Source organism: Moschus berezovskii, chromosome 23 (genome assembly GCF_049115385.1).
Source record: "Moschus berezovskii isolate FMDL1 chromosome 23, NW_MosBer_1.0, whole genome shotgun sequence".
NCBI classification, from domain to species: domain Eukaryota; kingdom Metazoa; phylum Chordata; class Mammalia; order Artiodactyla; family Moschidae; genus Moschus; species Moschus berezovskii.
The window spans coordinates 25,306,773-25,328,757 of record NC_142482.1 but is presented as its reverse complement, the minus strand read 5'-3'; the positions used below and the strand labels follow the sequence as shown (position 1 = coordinate 25,328,757).

Sequence of the window (21,985 nt, the reverse complement as noted above, 5' to 3'; positions counted from 1 at the left end):
TGAAAGCAACAGCAGTTGTCATTTAATTGGCTAGTAACGTAAGGGCCCCGTTATAGCAAGAGTGTTATGCCAGGGATAACGGACTAGGAAGAGCTGCTGTGCCTCAGGTAGTTGACTTCTAGGCCTAAAGAGCCCTACAGAAAACTCTAGAGCTACAGTTAGCTTCTCCAGCAAAGGATACTGTGATTGGTTAGCACTGTCTTCCATAGGTGTGAGAAAGGAAAGTGGGAACACAGCGGCTATGTTCGTGTCATATCTGTCTTTCATGTAACTGCAGAAACCCTCCTCCTTCCCAGATGACAGCATCCGCCCCACAGAGGGGGCAAGACAGTGAAAACAGTATCTCAGATGTCCTGTCTAAGTTTTCCGGGAGGTGGTCCATTCTTAAGCACCTCCGGATCTCATGAGTTCATTTAGTCTAGCGTCAAAGGACCCTTTGCTGTCCAGGCTTAAAGTTCCTGATGTGTCTTTCACCCGAGTTTCTGGCTGAAGCCATCACTTCCTCTGTTTGGCCCTGGGGACATCCTTGTTCCAAGCACCATCCCCAATAATGCTGGAGCATGGACTTTTCCCCAGGTCCTCCTATCCCAAAGGTCCTGCCGACCTTTATGCTTCACGCCACATTGACAGATCAGCCCTCCTTTCATCTCAATTCTTCATTCCTTTCCCTCCCATCGGTCTATTCATGCTGACTTCTCCACACGCTAGAGGGTGGGATTCTCTTCTGATTATTTGTGTAAGGATATTTTTGTATGGGCTTTCCATGTGTTGGCAGTGGTAAAGAATCCGCCTGCCAATGCAAGAGTCTCAGGAGACTCTGGTTCAATCCCTGGGTCAGGAAGATCCCCTGGAGGAGGAAATGGCAATCCACTCCAGTATTCTTGCCTGGAAAATTCCATGGACAGAGGAGCCTGGCGGGGTTACAGTCCATGGGGTCACAAAAGAGTCAGACACGACTGAGCACACAGCGTGCACACACGCACATTTTTGTTTATTTCACCTAAGTCAACACTTACTGAGAAATTTCAGTGCATATGGAACTTAGATACCAGCCTACGTACTGTAGGTGTTCATCATAGCCCTGCATCAAAGCCGTTCCCTTACCTTCAGCTTAGAACACTTCTGCGCCAAGCCACAGAGGGTGTGGTTATCCCACTGCTCATCCGGCTTCCTCCCTGCCTACGCCAGCCTGCCCCCTCCCGGCTGGCTCTGAGTCTTCTCCTATCTGGTCCCCAATGGTGGGCTCGAAGCCCCTCCCCTTGGAATCCACCCCACTTTTCCTGATTCCCTGTTGATCTTCTTTTCTCCCCTCCCTTCTTCAGTCAGAAGGAAGTGAGGCACCACATGAACACATGTCTTTCCCAAGGAAAATATATTTCTGGCTCAGACTAGCAAATCATTTTTCAGCATGAAGAACGCAACGCTCCATCATTTTTCTCCTGTCAATTTTTAAGCAATAGCTGAAGCAGTAGTCGGTTGTTTGGGGGCAGCCAGGAAAATGAGCTCTGGCCCACAGGCCCAGACTAAAGGAAATCAGACAGCAGGCCCAACGGCAGTAGCATAAACTTTCCATTTCCGATGTTTTTTTTTTCTTTCCATTTGGTTTCCATGGGACCCTGGGTTGGGGGCAGGGAGGGCTTCCAAAAATACTGATTTGCATTCTGTAGAAAAATAAGGAACGAAATTTCAGGCTGGCAAGAAAAAGAAGCGTTCGGAAATGTGCAGGAGAGCAGTACCTGCGCACTCTTCAGAAACCCAGCTCCAAGGCTGACTCTGAGGACGGCTCGTTGACCACCATCTCTACCTACCTCAGTGTTCTGTAATAAGTATCAAAATCCAGAAGCGGTTGCACCTTCACATATTTTCCATCCAACTCACAACCCAGAATTGCAATGTCCTATTTTGGGGACTGAGATTGAGAAACTCCTGTCCTTTTGGGTTTGGGGGGGATTTTGTGTCTTGCTTTGTTTTGTTTGAAATTTTATACTACCCCGTGATGTTTTGTTTGCTCTCCTTTAGGTTTTAAGCGGTTCTGTGATTCAGCAAGCCAGCAGGCTTCCCTGAGTCACTTATATTTTCTGGGACTCAACACTGGGACCTCTGGTTGAAATCCACTAAAAGGAAACAAAACTGAGAGTTCTAAATGGGCATGGCAAGTCAGAACTCCTGAGGGCTGAAATTGAAAAACTTCTGAGTCTGACAGACTAAACAAAGTTGGGAAGAAGGCACAGTGCATCATCCCTTTTAAGCTCAGATCTCCCTCTAGCCCCACACCGATTCTGGCACCAGCCCGAGACACCATCTTATGTCTCATCTTTGTGGGACCTGTTAGCTACTTGTCAACAAATGATGGAGTTTTTCTTGGCTAACCCTCAAATAGATACCTTCAAGAGTATTTGCATTTTTAACAAAAGCTTCTTGGAGATGGAATTCATCTCTAAGGGTAAGATATAGTGGGATGAAGATGGTGTTGAATTTCTGGAATCACACCATGCAGGCTTCCCAGATGGCTCAGTGGTAAAGAATCCACCTGCCAATGTAAAATCATACCATTCGGTGGATGGACCCACCCCACCCCCAGCCTGATGGTGGAGGGAGCGACAGCAGTGGGTGCTTGCTTCTCCTCCCGCATCTCATCACAGCTCACTGTTCCAAGAGGAACAACGTAAAGCATCTAAAACATTCATTCATTCTTTCAAAAGATATTTGGGGACTTCCCTGGCAGTCTTGCAGTTTAGACTTCACCTTCCAATGCAGAGGGTACACGTTCCATCCCTGGTCGAGGAGCTAATATCCCACATGCCTCTCAGCCAAAAAAATAAAACAGAAGAAAAAAATTGTGACAAATTCAATAAAGACTTTTAAAATGATCCACATCAAAAAAGAAAAAAAACACAAAAAATCACAAGATATTTGATTGAGTTCCACTGATGTGCCAGGTACTATCCAGGTGCTAGTAATATTGCAGCAAACCAAACTGTCAAAAATCCCCTCCCTCCTGGAGCTCACAATTTTAGAAATACCAGTAGAACATATTAGCATATGAAGCAAGCTATGCAAAGAGTAAACAGAACTCATGGTTCTCTTTCTTCGATGATACTGTAAAAAAAGAATTCAGAATTTTAGATAAGATGGGTACTAATAAGAGTATCATCTACAAGCTCGTGGGTAGATCTATTGCTACCAGGTCACTTAGAGCCCAGCGCCTGCCTTCTCCATCAGGCATACTTTTCCCTGGAAAAAACTGACCTAAGAGTAGATCTACCTTCCTCTCTAAGCTGGGCAATTTTTTAGCCCTTTTATAACCATTTCTTTGAGTAAGCCTCAGTTTCCTCCTCTGTAAAAAGAAATTATGAGCAGGGATCACACAGAAGTTTAACTGGGATAATCTTTAAGAAAGCACTTGGTACCGTGATTAGCACTGGATATGCAAAAAGTTAATTCCTACCAGGTGGCACTACCACAGATATTAATCCAGTTGCCCTTTTTAAAAAAATTTATTGGAGTGTAGTTGCTTTGCAGTGTTGTGTTCGTTTCTGCTGTGCAGCACAGTGAATCAGTTTGTGTATCCATACACCCCACTGTTTCGGATTTCCTTCCCATTTAGGTCGCCACAGAGAACTGAGCAGAGTTCCCTGTGCTGTGCAGTGGGCTCTCGCTAATTATCTATTTTACATATCGCTCGCTCCCGCAGTCGCTTCAGTCATGTCCTACTCGTACGACTCCGTGGGCTGTAGCCCACCATGCTCCTCTGTCCATGGGATTCTCCAGGCAAGAATACTGGAGTGGGTTGCCATGCCCTTCTGCAAGGGATCTTCCTGACCCAGGGATCGAACCTGAGTCTCCTTCGTCTCCTGCCTTGCAGGGGAATTCTTTACCGCTGAAGCCCCATTTTGTACACAGAAGTGTATTTATGTCAATCCAGTCTCCCAATTCATCCCACTCCGTTTTCCCCCCTTGGTGTCCATACATTTGTTCTCTGCGTCTGTGTCTCTATTTCTGCTTTGCAAATAGGTTCATCTGTACCATTTTCTTAGGTTCCACATATATGCATTAATATACAATATTTATTTTTCTCTTTCTGACTTCCTTCACTCTGTATCACACACAGTCTGTAAGACATACAGATGGCCAAGAGGTAGGTGAAAAGATGCTCAACATCACTAATTATTAGAGAAGTGCAAATCAAAACTACAGTGAGGTGTCACCTCACACAATCAGAATGACCATCATCAAGAAACCTACAAATAGTAAATGCTGGACAGAGTGCAGAGAAAAGGGAACCCTCTTACACTGTTGATAGGAATGTAAATTGATGGAGCTACTAGAGAGAACAGTATGGAGGTTCCAGTTGCCCTTTTAATCCACAATTCTCCGGCCTCTTGCTTCTCCAGGATCTCTCCCACTTCTCCACCTTACAAGTGCTGCTCCGTCTTCAGGAGCCTCCCCGCTCCCCCTGACAGACCTGGCCTGCCCTCCCTCCCTCCTTGTTTCCCAGACCTAAGCCTGCCTTAGAGCAAGCAGCGATTTCTTTTTTAATTATTTGTTCACCTTTCTCCCTTACTGAACTTTGAACTCTTCAAGGGCAAGGATCAATCACACTCTAATCTTCTTGTTCCAGCTTATCTCTCTGTCACATGCCTACCACAGCACCTAAGATGAATAAATACTTGTTGAGAGAATAAATAAATCGTTAGCGAGGTGAGAAGCTCCTGTTCTTTTCAGCACTGAGAGGGGAGAGGTCGGCAGACCAGAAAGAGTTGTTTTCTAAACCCTGAGAGGGAAGAGAAAAAAGGTGTTTTTTATTTTATTTTAACTTTGTGGCTGACCCCAAACTGGAGTAAGAGCTGGTCTATTAGAACAGTCCAAAAGGCTCTGAGCCAGCAGAGGTAGACAAGAGGAGGAGTGAAATGGATCCAGGATCACGCACTGCGGCTGCCTGTGGGGTCCCTTCCACACGACCCAGCCTCACCCTCCAGGCGAAGCTGTGAAGCCCCCAGAGACTTCAGGCCTGGCCTTGCCTCTTGGCCTTCAGTCCATGGGCATCCTTGCCACCTCACCTTGACCTCCCAGAGCTGTCAGCCCTCACTCTCGTGCCCATTCACCCTAGGTCATCACCATCAAAGAACTCCAGTCCCAGAGTCTTCCTCCACTGTAGCAGGAGAAAAATCAGTCCCCTGCGTTCCTGACAATAAGCCACGGTAGTGCAGGACCCCAGGTGCCTTTTAAACCACCGAAAGTGTCAAATACTTTCAGTGGAACTATCCCATAATGTGTACTTTACTGAACTTTAAGTCTCTGAAAATTGATGATTTGTGTATAATATGTCATTGCACCAGCCCCAAATTTTCTTAACACAACCTTCCAAATTCTTTGCAAAATGCTCCCAAACTACCCTCTGGGCTTATTGCCTCCATGTGTCCCCTGTCCCTTCTGCTCCCTCCTGCCAGGACCCCTCCACCCCTCAGGGAAGGCCCAGTGGGGTTTTCCACTGATCATAAGTTATTCCAGGACCTACGACCATATCAGTGCCATGGGCACTGAGAAGCCTCGCCCTGGTCTTTCCACCCAGCTGTCACCTTGGGCTCTTGGCTCCAAAAGAGCGCGGAGCCTGGGAGAGAAAAGGCCATGAGCTCTTCTCCTCTACAGCCTTTTGGACAACCTCCACCCTGACCCCATCTCCTCTGCCTCTGGCTGGTGGAGGCAGCCTCCTGGGTGGGAGGCGATCTAGGGGTCCCACAGGCAGACGGGTTCTAAGTGTGGTCTTGGTGGAGTTTCCCTCTCCCCAAACCCGGTGGCTGTTCGGCCGCTCAGTCATGTCAGACTCTTTGCGACCCCATGGGCTTCAGCACGCCAGGCTTCCCAGCCCTCCACCATCTCCCCGAGCTTGCTCAAATTCATGTCATTGAATCAGCAATGCCACCCAACCATCTCATCCTCTGTCGGCCCCCTTCTCCTCCTGCCCTCGGTCTTTCCCAGCATCAGGGTCTTTTCCAGAGAGATTCAGTCCTCTACCCTCTGTGGTTAGAACAAATCCTACAGATGATAAATCATAAAAGTAAGGCAGTAAAAAGGGCATACACTGTCAGCGTCGGGCATGGACTAGGGTCGGGGGGAAAGTGTGGAAGAAGTCCTTTGGCTCCTGGCGGGCTCTGCTGGGCCAAAGCACCCTCTGGCTAATGTCCCTCACACATCAGGGCTCGTCTTTTCGAGCATGCCTCAGACCCATTCCCGGGCCCACCCGACTCGGGAGTGTGCCACAGGACTGAGATGAGCCCATTTGCTTCTGATTGGAAAGGGGTGGGGTGTCTCGCGCCTCACCATCAGACATTCTCCGTGGTGCTATTTTTATCAACAGTAATCATTGAATTGGTGTCAGATGGGCTGGTCCAGTGCCTCACCCCGGGGCTGGGCGATGGAGCGCCACAGGTTTTTTCCAGGCCAAAGGAGATGTGGCACATGGTGCGTATGAATGCACCTCTCTCGTACCCCAGGCGAGCCCCTCTAGCCCTGGACCCAGTTCCCATGGCAATGAGAACAAGGTTCTGCATCACTCCTGGTTCATGCCTGACCTGATTCATTTAACAGACGTACGTTGTGTATCTTCTAAATGCCAGACATTGAACAAGACACTGGGGATTCACGAAACATATTATCTCTATCTCCTGAGAGACGTGCGTTGCATGAGAAAGGCCTGTCACGTGAAGTGGCCATGTCCGCTGGGCTGTGCAGGCCACAGACGCATTGCTGGAAACAGAGTGGAGGGAGGATTTGTTTAGTCTGGGGCACGGCAAGCTCCACGGAGGTGGCGGCACTCAGCCAGGGCTTCAGAGTTGGACTTAAGTGGATGAGAATACACCAAAGGGAACCACGGGCAGAGGCATGAAAACGACTCCCTAGATTCATCCAAAATCCAGCTGTGCAAGCAGCTCTTACCATGGGGTCCCACACCTGCCTGGAGCCTCACCCAGAGAGGCTGTGAGGAATAGGCCTCAGGGCAGGAATGCCATCTGCTCACCCCCAGGGCCCTGGCTCTTCTCTCTGTTTTCAGTCTGGCCCCACCGAGCAGGGCCCAGCCACCCCTCTAGGCCGGTAGTGGCTCCAGGGATCCAGGAGATTGAAGCTAGTTGTGAACTAGGAATCTCCACCGCTGTCCACTCGTGGGTCTTGTGATTGAGAACCTGACTCTGGAGTTAGAACTGGGGTCCCTCGCTAGACACAGGAAACAAGGATGGGTCCTTCCATGGAGGCTCAGAGCAGAATTTTCTAGATTCTAAGTCTTTCAGTCGGGACCATACTTCTTTTAACTGGATGCCTGGAAATTCAGGGTGAAATTTAACAGAAAACTCAAATGGGGCATAGCAGGAGAATGGGGAGAAACGTGGCCCCGAATGATGGCCTAACGTGCTTTGGCAGATGTCCCCGGCCATCCAAGGCTTGGGGCTCTGGTTTTCATTTCCTCTGACCAGACATTCCAGACTCCGCCCTGCAAGAGTCACGAGGAGGCCCAGGCTCAGGCCCTGCAGGTCACAGCGGGTGTCCCTGGAAGGGCCTCCTCCTTGGGGGGCATTGGCCAGCTGGAAGGGCCTGGGGCCACCTGGCCTGGGGCCACCTGTCTGGTCAGGAGCCTCTCTGCTGTGGGTCTCCGGAGCCAGGCTTGGCTTTGAGGTCTGACTAAAGTGACAACGGAATTAATGGGACCCCCATGCTGTCACTGAGGCTATTTCCCTGTGTCTCCAAACAGGGATGAGAGAGGAAATGTCGTTAGGACGTCAGGAGGCTTTTGAGATTTTCAAGCGGGACCATGCTGACAGCGTTACCATCGAAGACAACAAACAGATTCTGAAGCAGAGGTAAGGCCGCCGCAGACAGCAGCTGGTCCTGCAAGGCTTCGCCAGGCCAGCCCCCAGAAAACTTGCTGCTCTGTCCTCTCTTGTCCGCCCAGTCCGGTTTCTGAGAGAAGGGCACAGGGTGTGTGCAGCTTCACGTTGGTTGAGTTGCGTCCAGCCTGGTCCCCTTGTCTCCCACGTTCTAAGCCTCGTTATCCCAGTACAGCTGGGTCATGAGCAACGTTAGAACAGGGGCTGTACACACCAGCACTTTGCATGCAGTCCTCACATCTTACATTAATTCCCAGCAGCCTGGGACTATCACTATTTCACTGCTGCAAAGGCAAGGGGGGTGGAAAGTGCTTACAGTCCAAATGGAGAAGGAAATGGCAACCCACTCCAGTATTCTTGCCTGGAAAATCCCATGGACAGTGGAGCCTGGTGGGCTGTATAGTCAGTCCTTGGGGTCACAAAAGAGTCAGACATGACTTAGTGACTAAACAACACAGACCAAACACCACATCTTAGAACTCCAGGCCCTCCAGCGGCTCTGGAGAACCACCCTGCACTTCTTGGTAACGGGACGCATATACACACGCATGTCCCGTGACCCAGACATCTTTGATGTGTTCTCCCGGCCAGAAGCAGAGCAGGCAGCACCATTTGTTGACAGGTTGTCCAGCAAAGTCTATGTTCTGGACCCTTTAAAAAAAGCTTCGAGGTGCATCATTTGTTGCAGCTAATGCCTAAATTCAGCGCATGTCCTCAGCTGGTGCAAATAGAAAATACTGCTGGATGTGCGGGTTTAAAAGAGAGGGTTCTAGACCACGAACTCTCAGACGTCATGTGTGGCTCCGCATCGTAGCACACAGAACATTTTCAAAAAGTATTTGTTGGATTAAAATGAGCTCCATGTTTGAGAATCCTGTGTTTATAAATGCTTCAAGGAAGCGTGAGAAGGGGACAAGCTTTCTCAAGGAAATAGGCTGAAGTACAAGAGCCTGGAGGGTAGAAACTTAGGGGACGTTTTCAGGAAAGGAGGGGAGGGAGCTGAGAAGAGAGGAGAACCAGAAGGAAAGACCAGCCTGAAAGCCGAGAGGGGAGATGGCTCCCTGAAGCAAGCTGTCAGTGGTGGCAGATGCTACAAAGAAATGGGCAGGAGGGACTTCCCTGGTGGTCCAGTGGTTAAGACTCTGCTTTCCAATGCAGGGGGTGCAGGTCTGATCCCTAGTCGGGGAACTAAGATCCTATATGCCACAAGTCACATCCAACTCTTTGTGACCCCATGGACTGTAGCCTGCCAGGCTCCTCTGTCCGTGGGATTTCCCAGGCAAGAATACTAGAGTGGGTTGCTGTTCCTTTCTCCAGGGTACCTTCCCGATCCAAGGATTGAACCCAGGTGTCCTGCATTGCTGGCACAGTCTTTACCATCCGAGCCACCAGAAAAGCCACAAGGTGCAGCCAAAATTGTTTTTAATTTATTTATTTTGTAATTGAAGAATAGTTGCTTTACAGAGTCTTGTTTTCTGTCAAACCTCAGCATGTATCAGCCATGGGTATACATATATCCCCTCCCTCTTGAACCTCCCTCCCATCCCCCTCCCCATCCCACCCCTCTAGGTTGATACAGAGCCCCTGTTTGAGTTTCCTGAGCCATACAGCAAATTCCCGTTGGCTATCTATTTTACATATGGTAATGTGAGTTTCCATGTTACTCTTTCCATACATCTCACCCTCTCCTCCCCTCTTCCTGTGTCCATAAGTCTGTTTCTCCATTACTGCCCTGCAAATGAATTCTTTGGTACCAAAAAAAAAGAGGTCAAATAAATAAAGCTTGTTTTCAAAAACTTAAAAAGTAATAAACTGGAGGCAGCAGAAAAGAAGTGCCCAGGGAGTCGGCAGCTGAAAGAGCTCAAACCAGGCACAAGGAGTGAAGGAACAGGCGATCAGGAACTGAGCAGGTGAGGGAGGGCCAGCAGTGTGTTCAGAGCTGTGAGAGGAGGAAGACTTCCGTGGAAGGAAAATGGCAAGGAGCCTGAGGAGAACAGAAGCTTGTTTCAGGAGGAAGGACTGGTCAAGACTGTAGGCAGCAGGCAGAAGCAAGCTACTGGGGGAGCAAGCGGGGAGAAACAGAGCGGGCGGGAAAGTAGGGAACAAAACAAGGGAACACTGACCCAGCAAGGCTCCAGGGAGCCGGGCAGTGGGGCCTGGCAGAGGGAGGGGAGCCTGGAAGGAAGCCGGAATAGAGACACACAGCACGATGGGCTGACGCTGATACATTTAGAAGCAGAGGGGGCGCATTGAAGATGGCCTCTGTTTTGTCTGTGAAAAAGGAAATTGAAGCAGGACAAGAGATTGAGGATGGTAATGAAGGTTCAGGCAACAGGCAACAGGCAAGAAGGCAGAGCCAGGAAAAGGAAAAGGGAAGGCCAGCGGCACTGAGGGCCCAGCCCAGCCCAGCCATTAGCCGATGGTGTTTACACTCGGGGCACGGATCCCAGATCACTGGAGGAATCCAGTGAAGGCCGGAGCAGCCCTCCTAACCAAGGAGGTGTCTGCACCCCCTGTGACCCAGCAATTCCCCTTCTGGGTTTACAGCCAGTGTGTCTCCGTACCTTCAGGGATGAGTTTCAGAACCCATCACAGATACCCAGGGCTTTCCCAGTGGCTCAGATGGTAACGAATCTGCCTGCTTTGCAGGAGACCCAGGTTCGATCCCTGGGTGGGGAAGATCCCCTGGAGAAGGTAATGGTTACCCACTCCAGTCTTCTTGCCTGGAGAATCTCGTGAACAGAGGAACCTGGTAGGCTACAGTCCATGGGGTTCGCAAAGAGTCCGACACAGTTGAGCAACTAGCACTCACACAGGGAGAAAATAAAGTGACTCTAGTGAAAGTTGAGGTCTCTGTTTCCAGGAAGCTGGAATATACACACCCACAAAGACTTGAGCCTGTGAATCCAGGGGGTTTCTTTCACTCACCTTCCGAACCTCTCCGTGGGGCAGGCTGTGTATTTTCAGCTGGACGTGTTGGAGCAGGACACCTTGTTTGTCTGGAGACACGCACATCAGGCTGGAGGACAGCTGCCTCATCCAGTGACTTCACTAGAGCCCTCAGCAATGTCCACACCTGGGGCTTCAGGGCTCATACCGGTGACCTCGTAGCCCTGGCTTCATAGTAAACTGACCCGTGTAGCTTGTACATGCTGCCAGAGCCTGGGCCTGACTCCCTGGATATTCTCACTGAATTAGATAGAGCCCGAGCATACATTTGTTTCAGAATTCCAACATGCCACCATGTTTGAAAACCACTGGCCAGACAGAGAACTTGTCCAGAGACATAATATGTCATCTCTCTTGTTCTAGAATTGGTGTGGCTCATGGATCAGGCTTGTACTCTTGAGCTTAGGTCTCTTTCCAGCGGGAGACGGGTTTGGCGGTGGGGGTTGGCGGTTGGCAAAGACGAGGATGTGTGGGCTTCCAGTACAGAGTTCACTAACTCTAGGACAACAGAGTTCTGACAGACACATGACAGATGTGCTTTCGGGCTCACCACATGGAAATCACACATGACGGGCTGGTGCAAATGGTGGTCCCATCTTCCTCAAGGCCCTAAAGCAAAGGAGTTAATGAAACTCACACAAAGCTCCCCTCTGAGAAGAGGTTTTCCCAGCAGTAAATCAGTCTTTTAAAATCAAATGAAAAGTCAGCAGACCAGCCCACATTTTTTAAATGTCTACATCTGTTCAGCGTTACCAGTTATTAAGGGAATATTTGGGACCGGGGAGTGTAAGCCAGGTCCTACTCTTTTCTCAGGATTGGAACCTTTGCATTCACAGAGAGTATTCAATTAGCAGATATTGCATGCTCATAACTCTTATGGCAGAGGACAAAGAGAGATGTTTTTATAGAAAACAAATAACTACAACCAGTGCTCCCATAGCAGACATTGAAATCAAGTGTGAAAAACTTCCAGGCCTCCATCTCTTTAGGAAACGGTCTGTGGTGACCCTGATCCCATCCACCCATCTGCTCCCAGTCCCTCTAGTGACCAAGAGCATCACATGGACCATATGTTGGAGGAATGACAGGTCCTGGGTTCCCCAGGGTGGTTAAATTGCTATTCCCTGGGACTTCCCTGGCAGTCCAGTGGTTAAGACTCTGTGCTTCCAATACAAGGGCTGAGGGTTCGATCCATGGTCAGGGAACTAAGATCCCACATGCTTCCCAGCACAGCCAAAAAATAATTGCTGTTCCCTAATTCTACAACAGACTGGTTCCAAATAGGAAAAGGAGTACGTCAAGGCTGTATATTGTCACCTTGCTTATTTAACTTATATGCAGAGTACATCATGAGGAATGCTGGGCTGGAAGAAGCACAAGCTGGAATCAAGATTGCCGGGAGAAATATCAATAACCTCAGATATGCAGATGACACTACCCTTATGGCAGAAAGTGAAGAGGAACTCAAAAGCCTCTTGATGAAAGTGAAAGAGGAGAGTGAAAAGGTTGGCTTGAAGCTCAACATTCAGAAAACAAAGATCATGGCATCTGGTCCCATCACTTCATGGGAAATAGATGGGAAAACAGTGGAAACAGTGTCAGACTTTATTTTTTTGGGCTCCAAAATCACTGCAGGTGCTGATTGCAGCCATGAAATTAAAAGACGCTTGCTCCTTGGAAGGAAAGTTATGACCAACCTTGATAGTATATTAAAAAGCAGAGACATTACTTTGCCAATAAAGGTCCATCTAGTCAAGGCTATGGTTTTTCTTGTGGTCATGTATGGATGTGAGAGTTGGACTGTGAAGAAAGCTGATCGCCGAAGAATTGATGCTTTTGAACTGTGGTGTTGGAGAAGACTCTTGAGAGTCCCTTGTACTGCAAGGAGATTCAACCAGTCCATTCTAAAGGAGATCAATCCTGGGTGTTCATTGGAAGGACTGATGCTAAAGCTGAAACTGCAATACTTTGGCCACCTCATGCAACAAGTTGACTCATTGGAAAAGACTCTGATGCTGGGAAAGGTTGGGGGTGGGAGGAGAAGGGGACGACGGAGAATGAGATGGCTGGATGGCATCACCGACTCTGTGGACATGAGTTTGAGTGAGCTCCGGGAGTCGGTGATGGACAGGGAGGCCTGGCATGCTGTGATTCATGGGGTCACGGAGAGTCGGACACGACTGAGTGACTGAACTGAACTGAACTGAATTTTTCTTCTAATAGACTTCCTCTTAGAAAGTCTTACCTTTCTGATTATCCTCAGCCAGCAGAACCCATGGGCTTGGGCTCTCCCATTTTGTTCACTACTTCTCTTATCAAGTAACTCTGCCAACCCATGGCCCTAGTGCTGCACCGTGGTGCTGGAAAAGTCCAGAAAAGAAGGGCTTAGGACCACCACCACCCCCGCAACAACACAAGCCTTGGTCCAGCTCAGCCTTGTTAGCCAATGGCAAATAGCTTCTAAGCCCAAATACAGGGACTCTTGATGACTCGAATTCCCTCAGCGCCCCCAGAGTTCGGGAGTTGATGCCGAGTTGCAAGAGGGAACCATCAGTGGCTCAGACATTAGTGTCACTTAGCAGGAGGGATTTCTACCCCTTCTTGCCATCATGTCTCAGCTCTGCCCCCAGCCTGGGGAAAGTGGTGCTGCCTGCCTGTGACAACAGAAATAAGATGTTGGCACATTAATAGGATATCTGCCCTCCAGTAAACTGGAGCACGTGAACCAATTCTTAAGCCAGATATTTCAATAGGAGACAATTCAGATAGAAGTGCAGTTGAAAGTCACTACATTTTCCAGGCATGACTCATCCTCACAGTGTATAATAGCATGAAGAGAGGCTGGAAGCCCCATGCTTGGCTAACTCTAGTGCCCAGGGACCACAGAGCTGGCTTTCTTTTGTGACAGGTCCCTCATACAAACTGAATCCCCTGTCACAGGGTCCTATTCAGTAACAAAAGAATAAATCAGTGATGAGGTCAGCCACAATTGGAAGTGAAGGCATTGATAATGTGAACGAAACCAAGAAAAGTACCCCCCTCACTCAGTTGAATCCTTTAGATAGAGACTAGAAATGGCAACCCACTCCAGTGTTCTTGCCCAGAGAATCCCAGGGACAGGGGAGCCTGGTGGGCTTCCGTCTATGGGTTCGCACAGAGTCGGACACGACTGAAGCGACTTAGCAGAACAATAATATCACACCAACAGGAAAACTGGATCAAGAGCATCGACAAATCTAACATCATCATCTGGAAATAAAGTCCACCCCAAATAGGAGTTCCCTGGTTCCTGTTAGATTTCAGTTTTAACCTTTATTATTTTTCCATTTGTTTTTTGTATTTACACCTTGTCTCCTAAACTAGAATTATGAACTCTGAGAGCAAAGATTAGATTAGAATTTTCTCAGCCTCCCCAAAGTTTTTATTAAAACAACACTAGCCATAAAAAAAGTACTCAAAAAGACTTTTTTTTTTTTGGCTTGAGAATGACAATTTGAAATTGACTTTGAGAAACCTTAGCAGCCCAGAAAGCTGTCTGAGAATGGCTTGCTAGAAGTAGGTGAAGGGAGCAGGGGCTTCCTGTGTCAGGGAGGAACCCCTTGGTGAGTGACAAGAGGGCAGCCGTCTTGATGGGGAAAGGGGACATGATAGAAAGGAATTTCGGTATTTTAAAAAGTATAAGAGAAATGAAAATTGGATCTTCATCACAATGTAACAGAGGCAGCCAAGGTATCATATCAGGAATGAGTCAACAGAGAAAGGAAACAACATAGACCCAGTCTTTCTGATGGGGAAGAGAATTGGACGTTCACTCCATGAATAGTCAACACATTATGTTAATCACCCTAGACAAGAAGACAAAAACTGAAATGTGAGAAATAGCCCAAAGGCAGGCAACAGAAATGCAGGGAGCCGAGCAAGCAGCGGTTGAAGTGGTATGGGGGAGAGATGACAGCGCCCTCTCAGGGCGGGTGGCGCAGGGTGAAGCTCAGTGGGATGTCAGGGTGGGTCCTGAGGACAGAGAGGGGGCAAGACTCCAGGACTGAGTGAAGGGGCTGATGGAGAGAAGGGCAAAGGCTGGCGTGGTGTGCAGGTTAGTGGCATGAGCCCCTGGGTGATTGTGGGTGCCAGGCCGCGAGGGGAGAAAGGCAGGGAGGCCTTCAGGAAAGGTCCTCAGCCCTGCTCTGGATCCCATGGGTTTTAGTTATCTGCAGGGCATCAAATAGACAGAAAATAAAGCAGGACTGAGTTCTGGGAGGTGTCCAAAGAGGTGGCCAATGAAGCACTGGCCTAAGTGGAGTACCTACAGAGTGGGTGTCATGAGGAGAGGGTCTAAGACTAAACCCTGACCACTGAAGAAAATGAAAGTGTTGGTCACTCATTCATTTCCAACTTTGCAACCCCACAGACTGTGGCCCACCAGGCTCCTCTGTCCGTGGAATTCTCCAAGCAAGCATACTAGAGTGGGTAGCCATTCTTTTCTCCAGGGGATCTCCCTGACCCAGGGATCGCACCGAGGTCTCCTGCATTGCTGGCAGATTCTTTACCATCTGAGCCGCCAGGGAAGCCCAAACCCTGACCATTACCAGCATCTAAGGAACAGATTGCAGAAGAAAAGCCTGAAAAAGAGTCTTAGAGGCAACTGTTGGGGAGAGAGGGGGAAAGAATGGAGATACGTGATGTAATGTGGGAGCCAATGGAAGAGAACTGTTTTCACTCTGGGTTCTCTCAAGGTAGATGAATTCTTTCATCGAGAACTCAGGCTGGGGCAGGAAGGAGGCGAGGGGGTGGCTCCGAGGGAGCCAGGCTCGGGGGTGTGGAGATGCAGGAGGAACAGGGCAGGAATGCAGAGCCATGTCTCATCGCCGGTGACTTGCCTCCTCCTTCAGGGCTGGGCTTCCTCAGGCAAGAGTCTGTCTTGACAACCCAGGAGCAGGAAAGCATGTGGGTGGGGTGGCCTGGGGTGGCTAGACAGCCGCAGAGCGAAGGGAAACCGGTCTCTCGGAGCCGGCTCAGCCCTCAGCCCACACCTCTCCAGTGGGAAAGCCCTTTTTAGCTCGGCACTGGGCTGCAGAGAGCCTGGAACAACAGCCCACGGCTTCCCGGCCGTGTCTGCCAGCCCGGCGTGGGGCGGCTCTTTGAAGACGGTTGACCACCGCACTCAGCAGTTCCTCGCCACGGGCCCCACACCCCAACACATGTGGGTGACCGCCAGGGAGTGGGGGGGCTTCATTCCATGCCTGTGGAGGCTCCTCTGCGGAGATGGCCCGCTCTGCCTGCAGGATCTTCCCTTCCCCAGCTCTGTCCCGGTTTCCTCCAGCACTGATATAAATCTCGGCAGCTTTGCAGCCTTGTTCTTGTAGTTTCCTCATTCCCAAGAATCTCAAGCTTCCAGAACTCTGTGGAACAGGCCGTCAGAGGCGTCATTCACTGGGCTGTGGAAGACTGTCACAACATCTCCGTGAAACCGCAGATGCTGAGGATGGACATGGCACCAACCAACAGTTAGAGCCCCCCACCACCCCCCACCACCTCCACATGGCAGTCTTAAAGGATGAAGACAGTCCTCATTTGAGTGGCCCAGACAAAGCCTCAGTCTACCTGCCCAAGGGACAGAGGCCAGCCTGAGCCCCCAGAGCCCAGCACAGTGACCCATGTTATGAATGTTTGCTGAGCTGAATTCAGTCTGTGTGGCATCCAGTGGGCTTGTACTCATCTCCAGAAGGCGACAAGCCCTAGCTGCAGAAGGGACATATGTCGTCTAAGATGAGCCTGAACACCGTTAATAAGGAGCCAGGGTGGGGAGTCCTAAGAAACCTAACGCTGAGAGAAAATTTAGTCCCCTTCCCTGGAAACTTCTGTCGGCAGTCTCCGGCCAAGCAGACATAGCCGGAAAATAGCAGTGACGTAATTCACGCCTCTTCCCCAGCCAGTCCAGAGCACTCCGGGCACTCTGGACTTCACTTCTGGTATTCCCGTGCCTGGGAGCCTGCTTCTCCCCACATCCCCTAACAAAATCCGGCAGGACTAAAGTGCTTATGGATGAGGCAATAGCACATCTGGGGTTTACTGGGATCCAGAAAGATTTGCGGGTGGAGCAATAACATTTCCTAAGGGCCCACTGTGTGTAGACCTAGACGGCATGGTTTTTGTGGAGGTCATTTCCACACTTGTCCACCATAAGACTGGGCTGTCAGGGGGCTTCTCAAGAATACCTGTTGGAAAATAGAGAGGAGTCGTTAAATAAATGTCAACACAGCATCTGGGGGACTAGTAGGCAGCCATCTAAAGATAGTGGAAAAGTTTCTAAGAACATAGGGAAGGACTTACAATGCTAAATGACAAAAAATCAAAGCACAAAATCATATATATACACATATACATATATATATGATCTTAACTCTGTAACAATGGGCGAGGAAGACTAGATCTCAGAACAGGTCTATTTCTGGGTAGGGAATAACGAGGGTTTTACTCTTTTTCTTGCTTTGATAGCTCCAAAATGTGGTTTAACATCATCTATAACAAAAGTAAACAAACTTTTTTCTGGAAAAAGCCAGATAGTAAATATTTTAGGCTCTTCAGGCTCCATAGTCTCCATCACAGCTGCTCAACTGCCTTTGCAGTGTGAGAGCAGCCTTAGACAGTAAACAAAGGGATCCATGTGGCTGCGTCCCATACAACTTGATTTATAGAAACTGATGATGGCGTGAATCTGCCTCACAACCAGCCATAGTTTACCAGTCAGGAAAAAAAAAAAAAGATCAGAAAAAAGAAAAGTTCTTTAAGTATTCTTTGACTCTAAGATCTTGGTACTATGATTAATAGAACACTGCACATAAGGCGTAGAGCCCTGCTTTACTCTGGTTTCTTTGTATCATAAAACATTAGAAATCAAAAGTCGTAAATTAGAGACTATAAGAAGGAAGTTCTACACTGAAGAGAGGAGTTAAAATTCATGACACCGGTAATTAATACAAATTTTATCTCTGCCCTTAACCCAAATATATTTCATTCATTTAAATTGTCTTTTTATGTCCTTTTCCATGAAGTTTTATAACAGAGACTTCTCAGAAATCTCTTATTTTTAAAACATAGTTTAGGATGAACAGAAAAGGTTAAACTCTCATTTCTTCCTTTTTTTTTCCCCCTCCAGATTTTCTGAAGCTAAGGCCCTGGGAGAAAGCATAAATGAAGCAAGAAGTAGAATTGGTAAGCAGATGACCCTCTGTGAGCCTCTTTCATCGGCCATTTTCCTGGTGAAAATCAGGTCATGATGTGCTTCCAAACACCCGTGAGGACCAGTTTCAGGAGGTCCCTGCCAAGGAGGCTGCTTTGAGAGCACCTCTCCTTGGAAGTGTGTCATCTCTCCCACCATTCATCAGGGGAATCACTTTCTTTTGTTTAGAACTTGAATTGTTCATCCTCATACAGGCCTGAGTTTGAGCATCCCGATGAGCAAGTTTTGTTTGTCCCTGGTATTTTCCAGCAAGAGCTCAGCTGGTCATAACTGTACCGTTGCCGCGGCATGTCACATTTTAAGGGGCTGTGGAGCACTTTCACACCTCCCCGAGCTTGCACTTACTGTTTTTGGCTCAGGTGAGCATTTTTCGGCACCATTTCATCTCCTTCGGTAACTAGGAGAATGAGAGGCAAAAATGAGTCACTCTGCCCTCCCAGGACCTGGGCTGCCCAATGGGGCTCCCCCTCTTAGGTGAGCATCCCTGGAAAAGCGAGGTTAAGGCAAGAGGCAACCTCGGTAATACTGCGCCTCAGATCTTTGTCAAAGTGAGAGGAAGACGCTTCTTTCACCTGAAGCTAGAAGACACACAGAGACCCATCTCCCAGGCTGGGCAGCTTCATCAAGGGGGTCCCTTGTGGCTTCGTCTCTGTGCTAGCTAAGACAGGAGTTATCTGTTACAGCTGACTCCTGTGTCCCCTTCGTCTCGACCTCTCTTCTCTCATAAGTGAGGACAGGACCGAAGGCCACTATGAACGTCCCTTTTGGCTTTTCCTACAAAATATGGCAACTCACAATAGCCTGGGGTCATTTCAGTTAGGGAACCGGGTAGCCCTGCATTCTCTACTGCGGCCTGAACAAAGAACTGAGGCCAACAAGCCCCGAGCCATGCCCAGCACCAGGACAAGGATCTCTAGAGTCTCAGAGGTTCTTGACTTAAGGTCCAATAACTTGGATGGAGGGAAAATGCACCTTTATTTTCACTAACCTCTAACTGCAGTTTAGCGCTCCATCCAATGATGAATGTCAGCAGCAGACCACAGTAGAAGTACCAGCACCTGTCACAGTGGAAATTACCGACATTTTCATTTCACAGCACAGTTGGCAGACGTTGTAAAATATCTTTTATACTCATCAGTGCTTCAAAATTACAGTAGTTATTAGACTCACCAGTAGACCTTGTTATTTAATGCACTTATATAAAAGCACATATAGCTATTTCTATATCACAAAACTTTTTAAAATCTTGGTAACTATTTCAATGTAATTGGTCTCTCTTAAAATCCTATGTAAAACTCCTTTCTTGGCTTGAATTCTCAAAGCCCCTAAAACTATATGAAAAAAAAAAAAACTGAGGGTCAGGAGCACTTTTCTAGAGATAACATTTATAGTTTATCTGACTCTCATAGAGATCACTGACCCAAACCAGTGATGAGGGAAGGGGAAACAGGCCTAAGTGGATTCAGAGCCAGCTTGTCAGAGTCATCTGACTCGAAGGAACTAATGGTCTGTTTTCACTCCTGGGGAGACAAGAGGGGAGGACGTTTTATGAATCGTTTCTCCCCAAAAAGTGACATAATGTTTTGCCCTTGGAAAACGTCTAACTCTCTAAACCAAAATAAAACTGTTCCAACACGAATGAAATATACAAACGGTGGAAGACAACAGTGGCCCATTCTAATATACTTAGTGTTTCACTCCGAGTACAGCGACTTGTTGTCACAAGTAATTTTAAATTCTCCATAATTCTGGTGCAACAACACACATCGATGGATCCAATTTGCCGTGTTTCTTGAGATTAGGCAAATCAGAGGCTGCCCCACAGCTGCCCAGATCCAGGGATCTGAAGGCTGTAGTTGGTATTCCAGACAATATGTCTGGAATTTACACACAAAAGGTCCATATGTACTAGAGAAAGCCCTGGGCAAATAAACCTTTGTGTTTTCTGGATAATAATAAGTAGAGTTCACAGCAGTGTTAAAACTCAAACATTTATTGCTAATGAGAAAGTGGCTGGTAGTTCAGTGGTGCTAATAAAACCAATGTCACTCTTAAGTCATTTTATGCAAATAATAGGCTTAAAACCCACCTCCTGGCCACCCATCTTTCAGATGTGCTCTTGATCCAAGGGGGGCCAAGGCGAGTAGATCATTGAGACTCAGCCCCCTTACACAACAAGCCCCTGACAGTGCTTGACCACAGCGAGTAGCCCCCACCCCCACCACCACTGCATCTCAGACACAGGGTTAAGACTAAGGAAGTACACGGTGGAACTTGTACACATATTTAAAATTTCCAAGGCAACCTTGAAGGAAACTGGTTTCAAGAGATTCACAGTATTACTGAGTGCATTTTTCCTAGGGAGAAATTAAATCAAGTGGAATTTTCATCCTCCTACAAGTCCTTTAGTAAATCTAAGAGCCCAGAGGTGGGAGCGTGGCACAGATGTGCCATGACGTGCGTGGAGTGATGACTCAGCTCCGCTCCCAGGCTGAGCCACATCCTCTCTCCAGACCCTCGGGTCAGAGTGAGAAGCTGGGGGCGCGCGTGCAACTGCCCTGCCGAGGGGAGAGGGAAGCTCTGTCTGTGATCTACACACCAGCTAGCCCACACGCTTAAACTGCAGGTTGCCACTGTCTCCTCGGGCAATTTGGTTTTTCTCTGATGTTGTGATCCAGAGCTGCCACTTGAATTTCATTCTTTTTTTTTAAAGAAATATATTATTTTTTCTAATTTTTGGCTGTGCCGGGTCTTCGTTGCTGCCCATGGGCTTTCTTGAGTTGTGGCAAGTGGCGGCTGCTCTCAAGCTGTGGTGCTCAGGCTTCTCCTCTCGGTGGCTTCTTTTGTTGCAGAGCATGGGCTCTAGGGCTCCCGGGCTTCAGTAGTTACAGCTCTCAGGTTTAGTTACTCTGCAGCACATAGGATCTTAGTTCTTGGACCAAGGATCAAACGTATGGCCCCTGCATTGGTAGGCAGATTCTCAACCACTAGGCTACCAGGAAAGTCCCTGAATTTCATTCTTAAAAATCCCTAGAGGTTATTAGTTCAGGAGTGACCATATAATACCTAATTTTTACATGGCATAATCATTCAACCAAAATTTCCTTATTATTTTCTTTTCTTATAACAAACCAACCCAAACTGAGTAGATTAAACCCTTGCCACAAACTCCTGTTTTCGTCCTTCTCTGTACACCATTTATATCACTCCTGATCCTGAAACAAGTTGAAGTCAGAAATGGAAGAAATAACTCATTTCTTCAGGATCTCCTCTCCAAATAATGAGGTTTCTGTCTTTGAAAGGAGAGCCATTTTCATTGCATTTGCCTGCCCCATACATAACAGCATTTAGGCCACTTTCCATCACAGGTTCCATCACACGTTCGTATACACCCTGCCTCCATTTATCATATCTCTAAAAATGCCATTAAACCGCAGGAAAAGAAACAGATGGCTTCCAAAGCAGAGGCACAATCCAGGCCGTTTTTCACTTATTAGAATCCTGGCGTTGGCTTCTCTACATGAGTGCGCTACCTCTGGCAGCACTGTCTTTGGCATCAGAGAACAATGAGTGGCTGTTCCTTGGCATGAGCCCACACTCGTCCAGTCTGGGAACCAGCAGCTTCAGAGGCAGGTGAAATAGCCTGACTGACGCATCTTGGCACCTCTTCACCCTCCACAGACCCCTCTAGGCCTAACTGAAAACATCCATCAGAGGATGGAGCACAGAAGGGTTTTCCCCAGGGAGCCAATCAGTGATCATTTCAGAAATCACAGGAAATGTGACAGAAGTAGATGTCAGTGAGCAGGGAAGAAGAAAACCCAAATGCTAGAAAAGCTGACAGAACATTATGGAAGTTTTCCCTCTCCTACTTCACCTTTGAACAAGGATCGCTAGCCCACCATTTGAACAATAC

At 48.2% G+C, this 21,985-nt stretch overlaps 1 protein-coding gene across 2 annotated transcripts in view; it reads left to right on the top strand.

Moving 5' to 3' along the window:
* KIF6 (kinesin family member 6) overlaps window positions 1–21,985 on the top strand; it is a 421,191-nt gene that overhangs the window by 322,301 nt on the left and 76,905 nt on the right. For both annotated transcript variants that reach the window (XM_088831062.1, XM_055406438.2), the window contains exons 14-15: window positions 7,745–7,853; window positions 17,986–18,041. In XM_088831062.1, coding sequence (XP_088687188.1) covers window positions 7,745–7,853; window positions 17,986–18,041 — 165 coding nt within the window. The remainder of the gene's footprint in view (window positions 1–7,744; window positions 7,854–17,985; window positions 18,042–21,985) is intronic.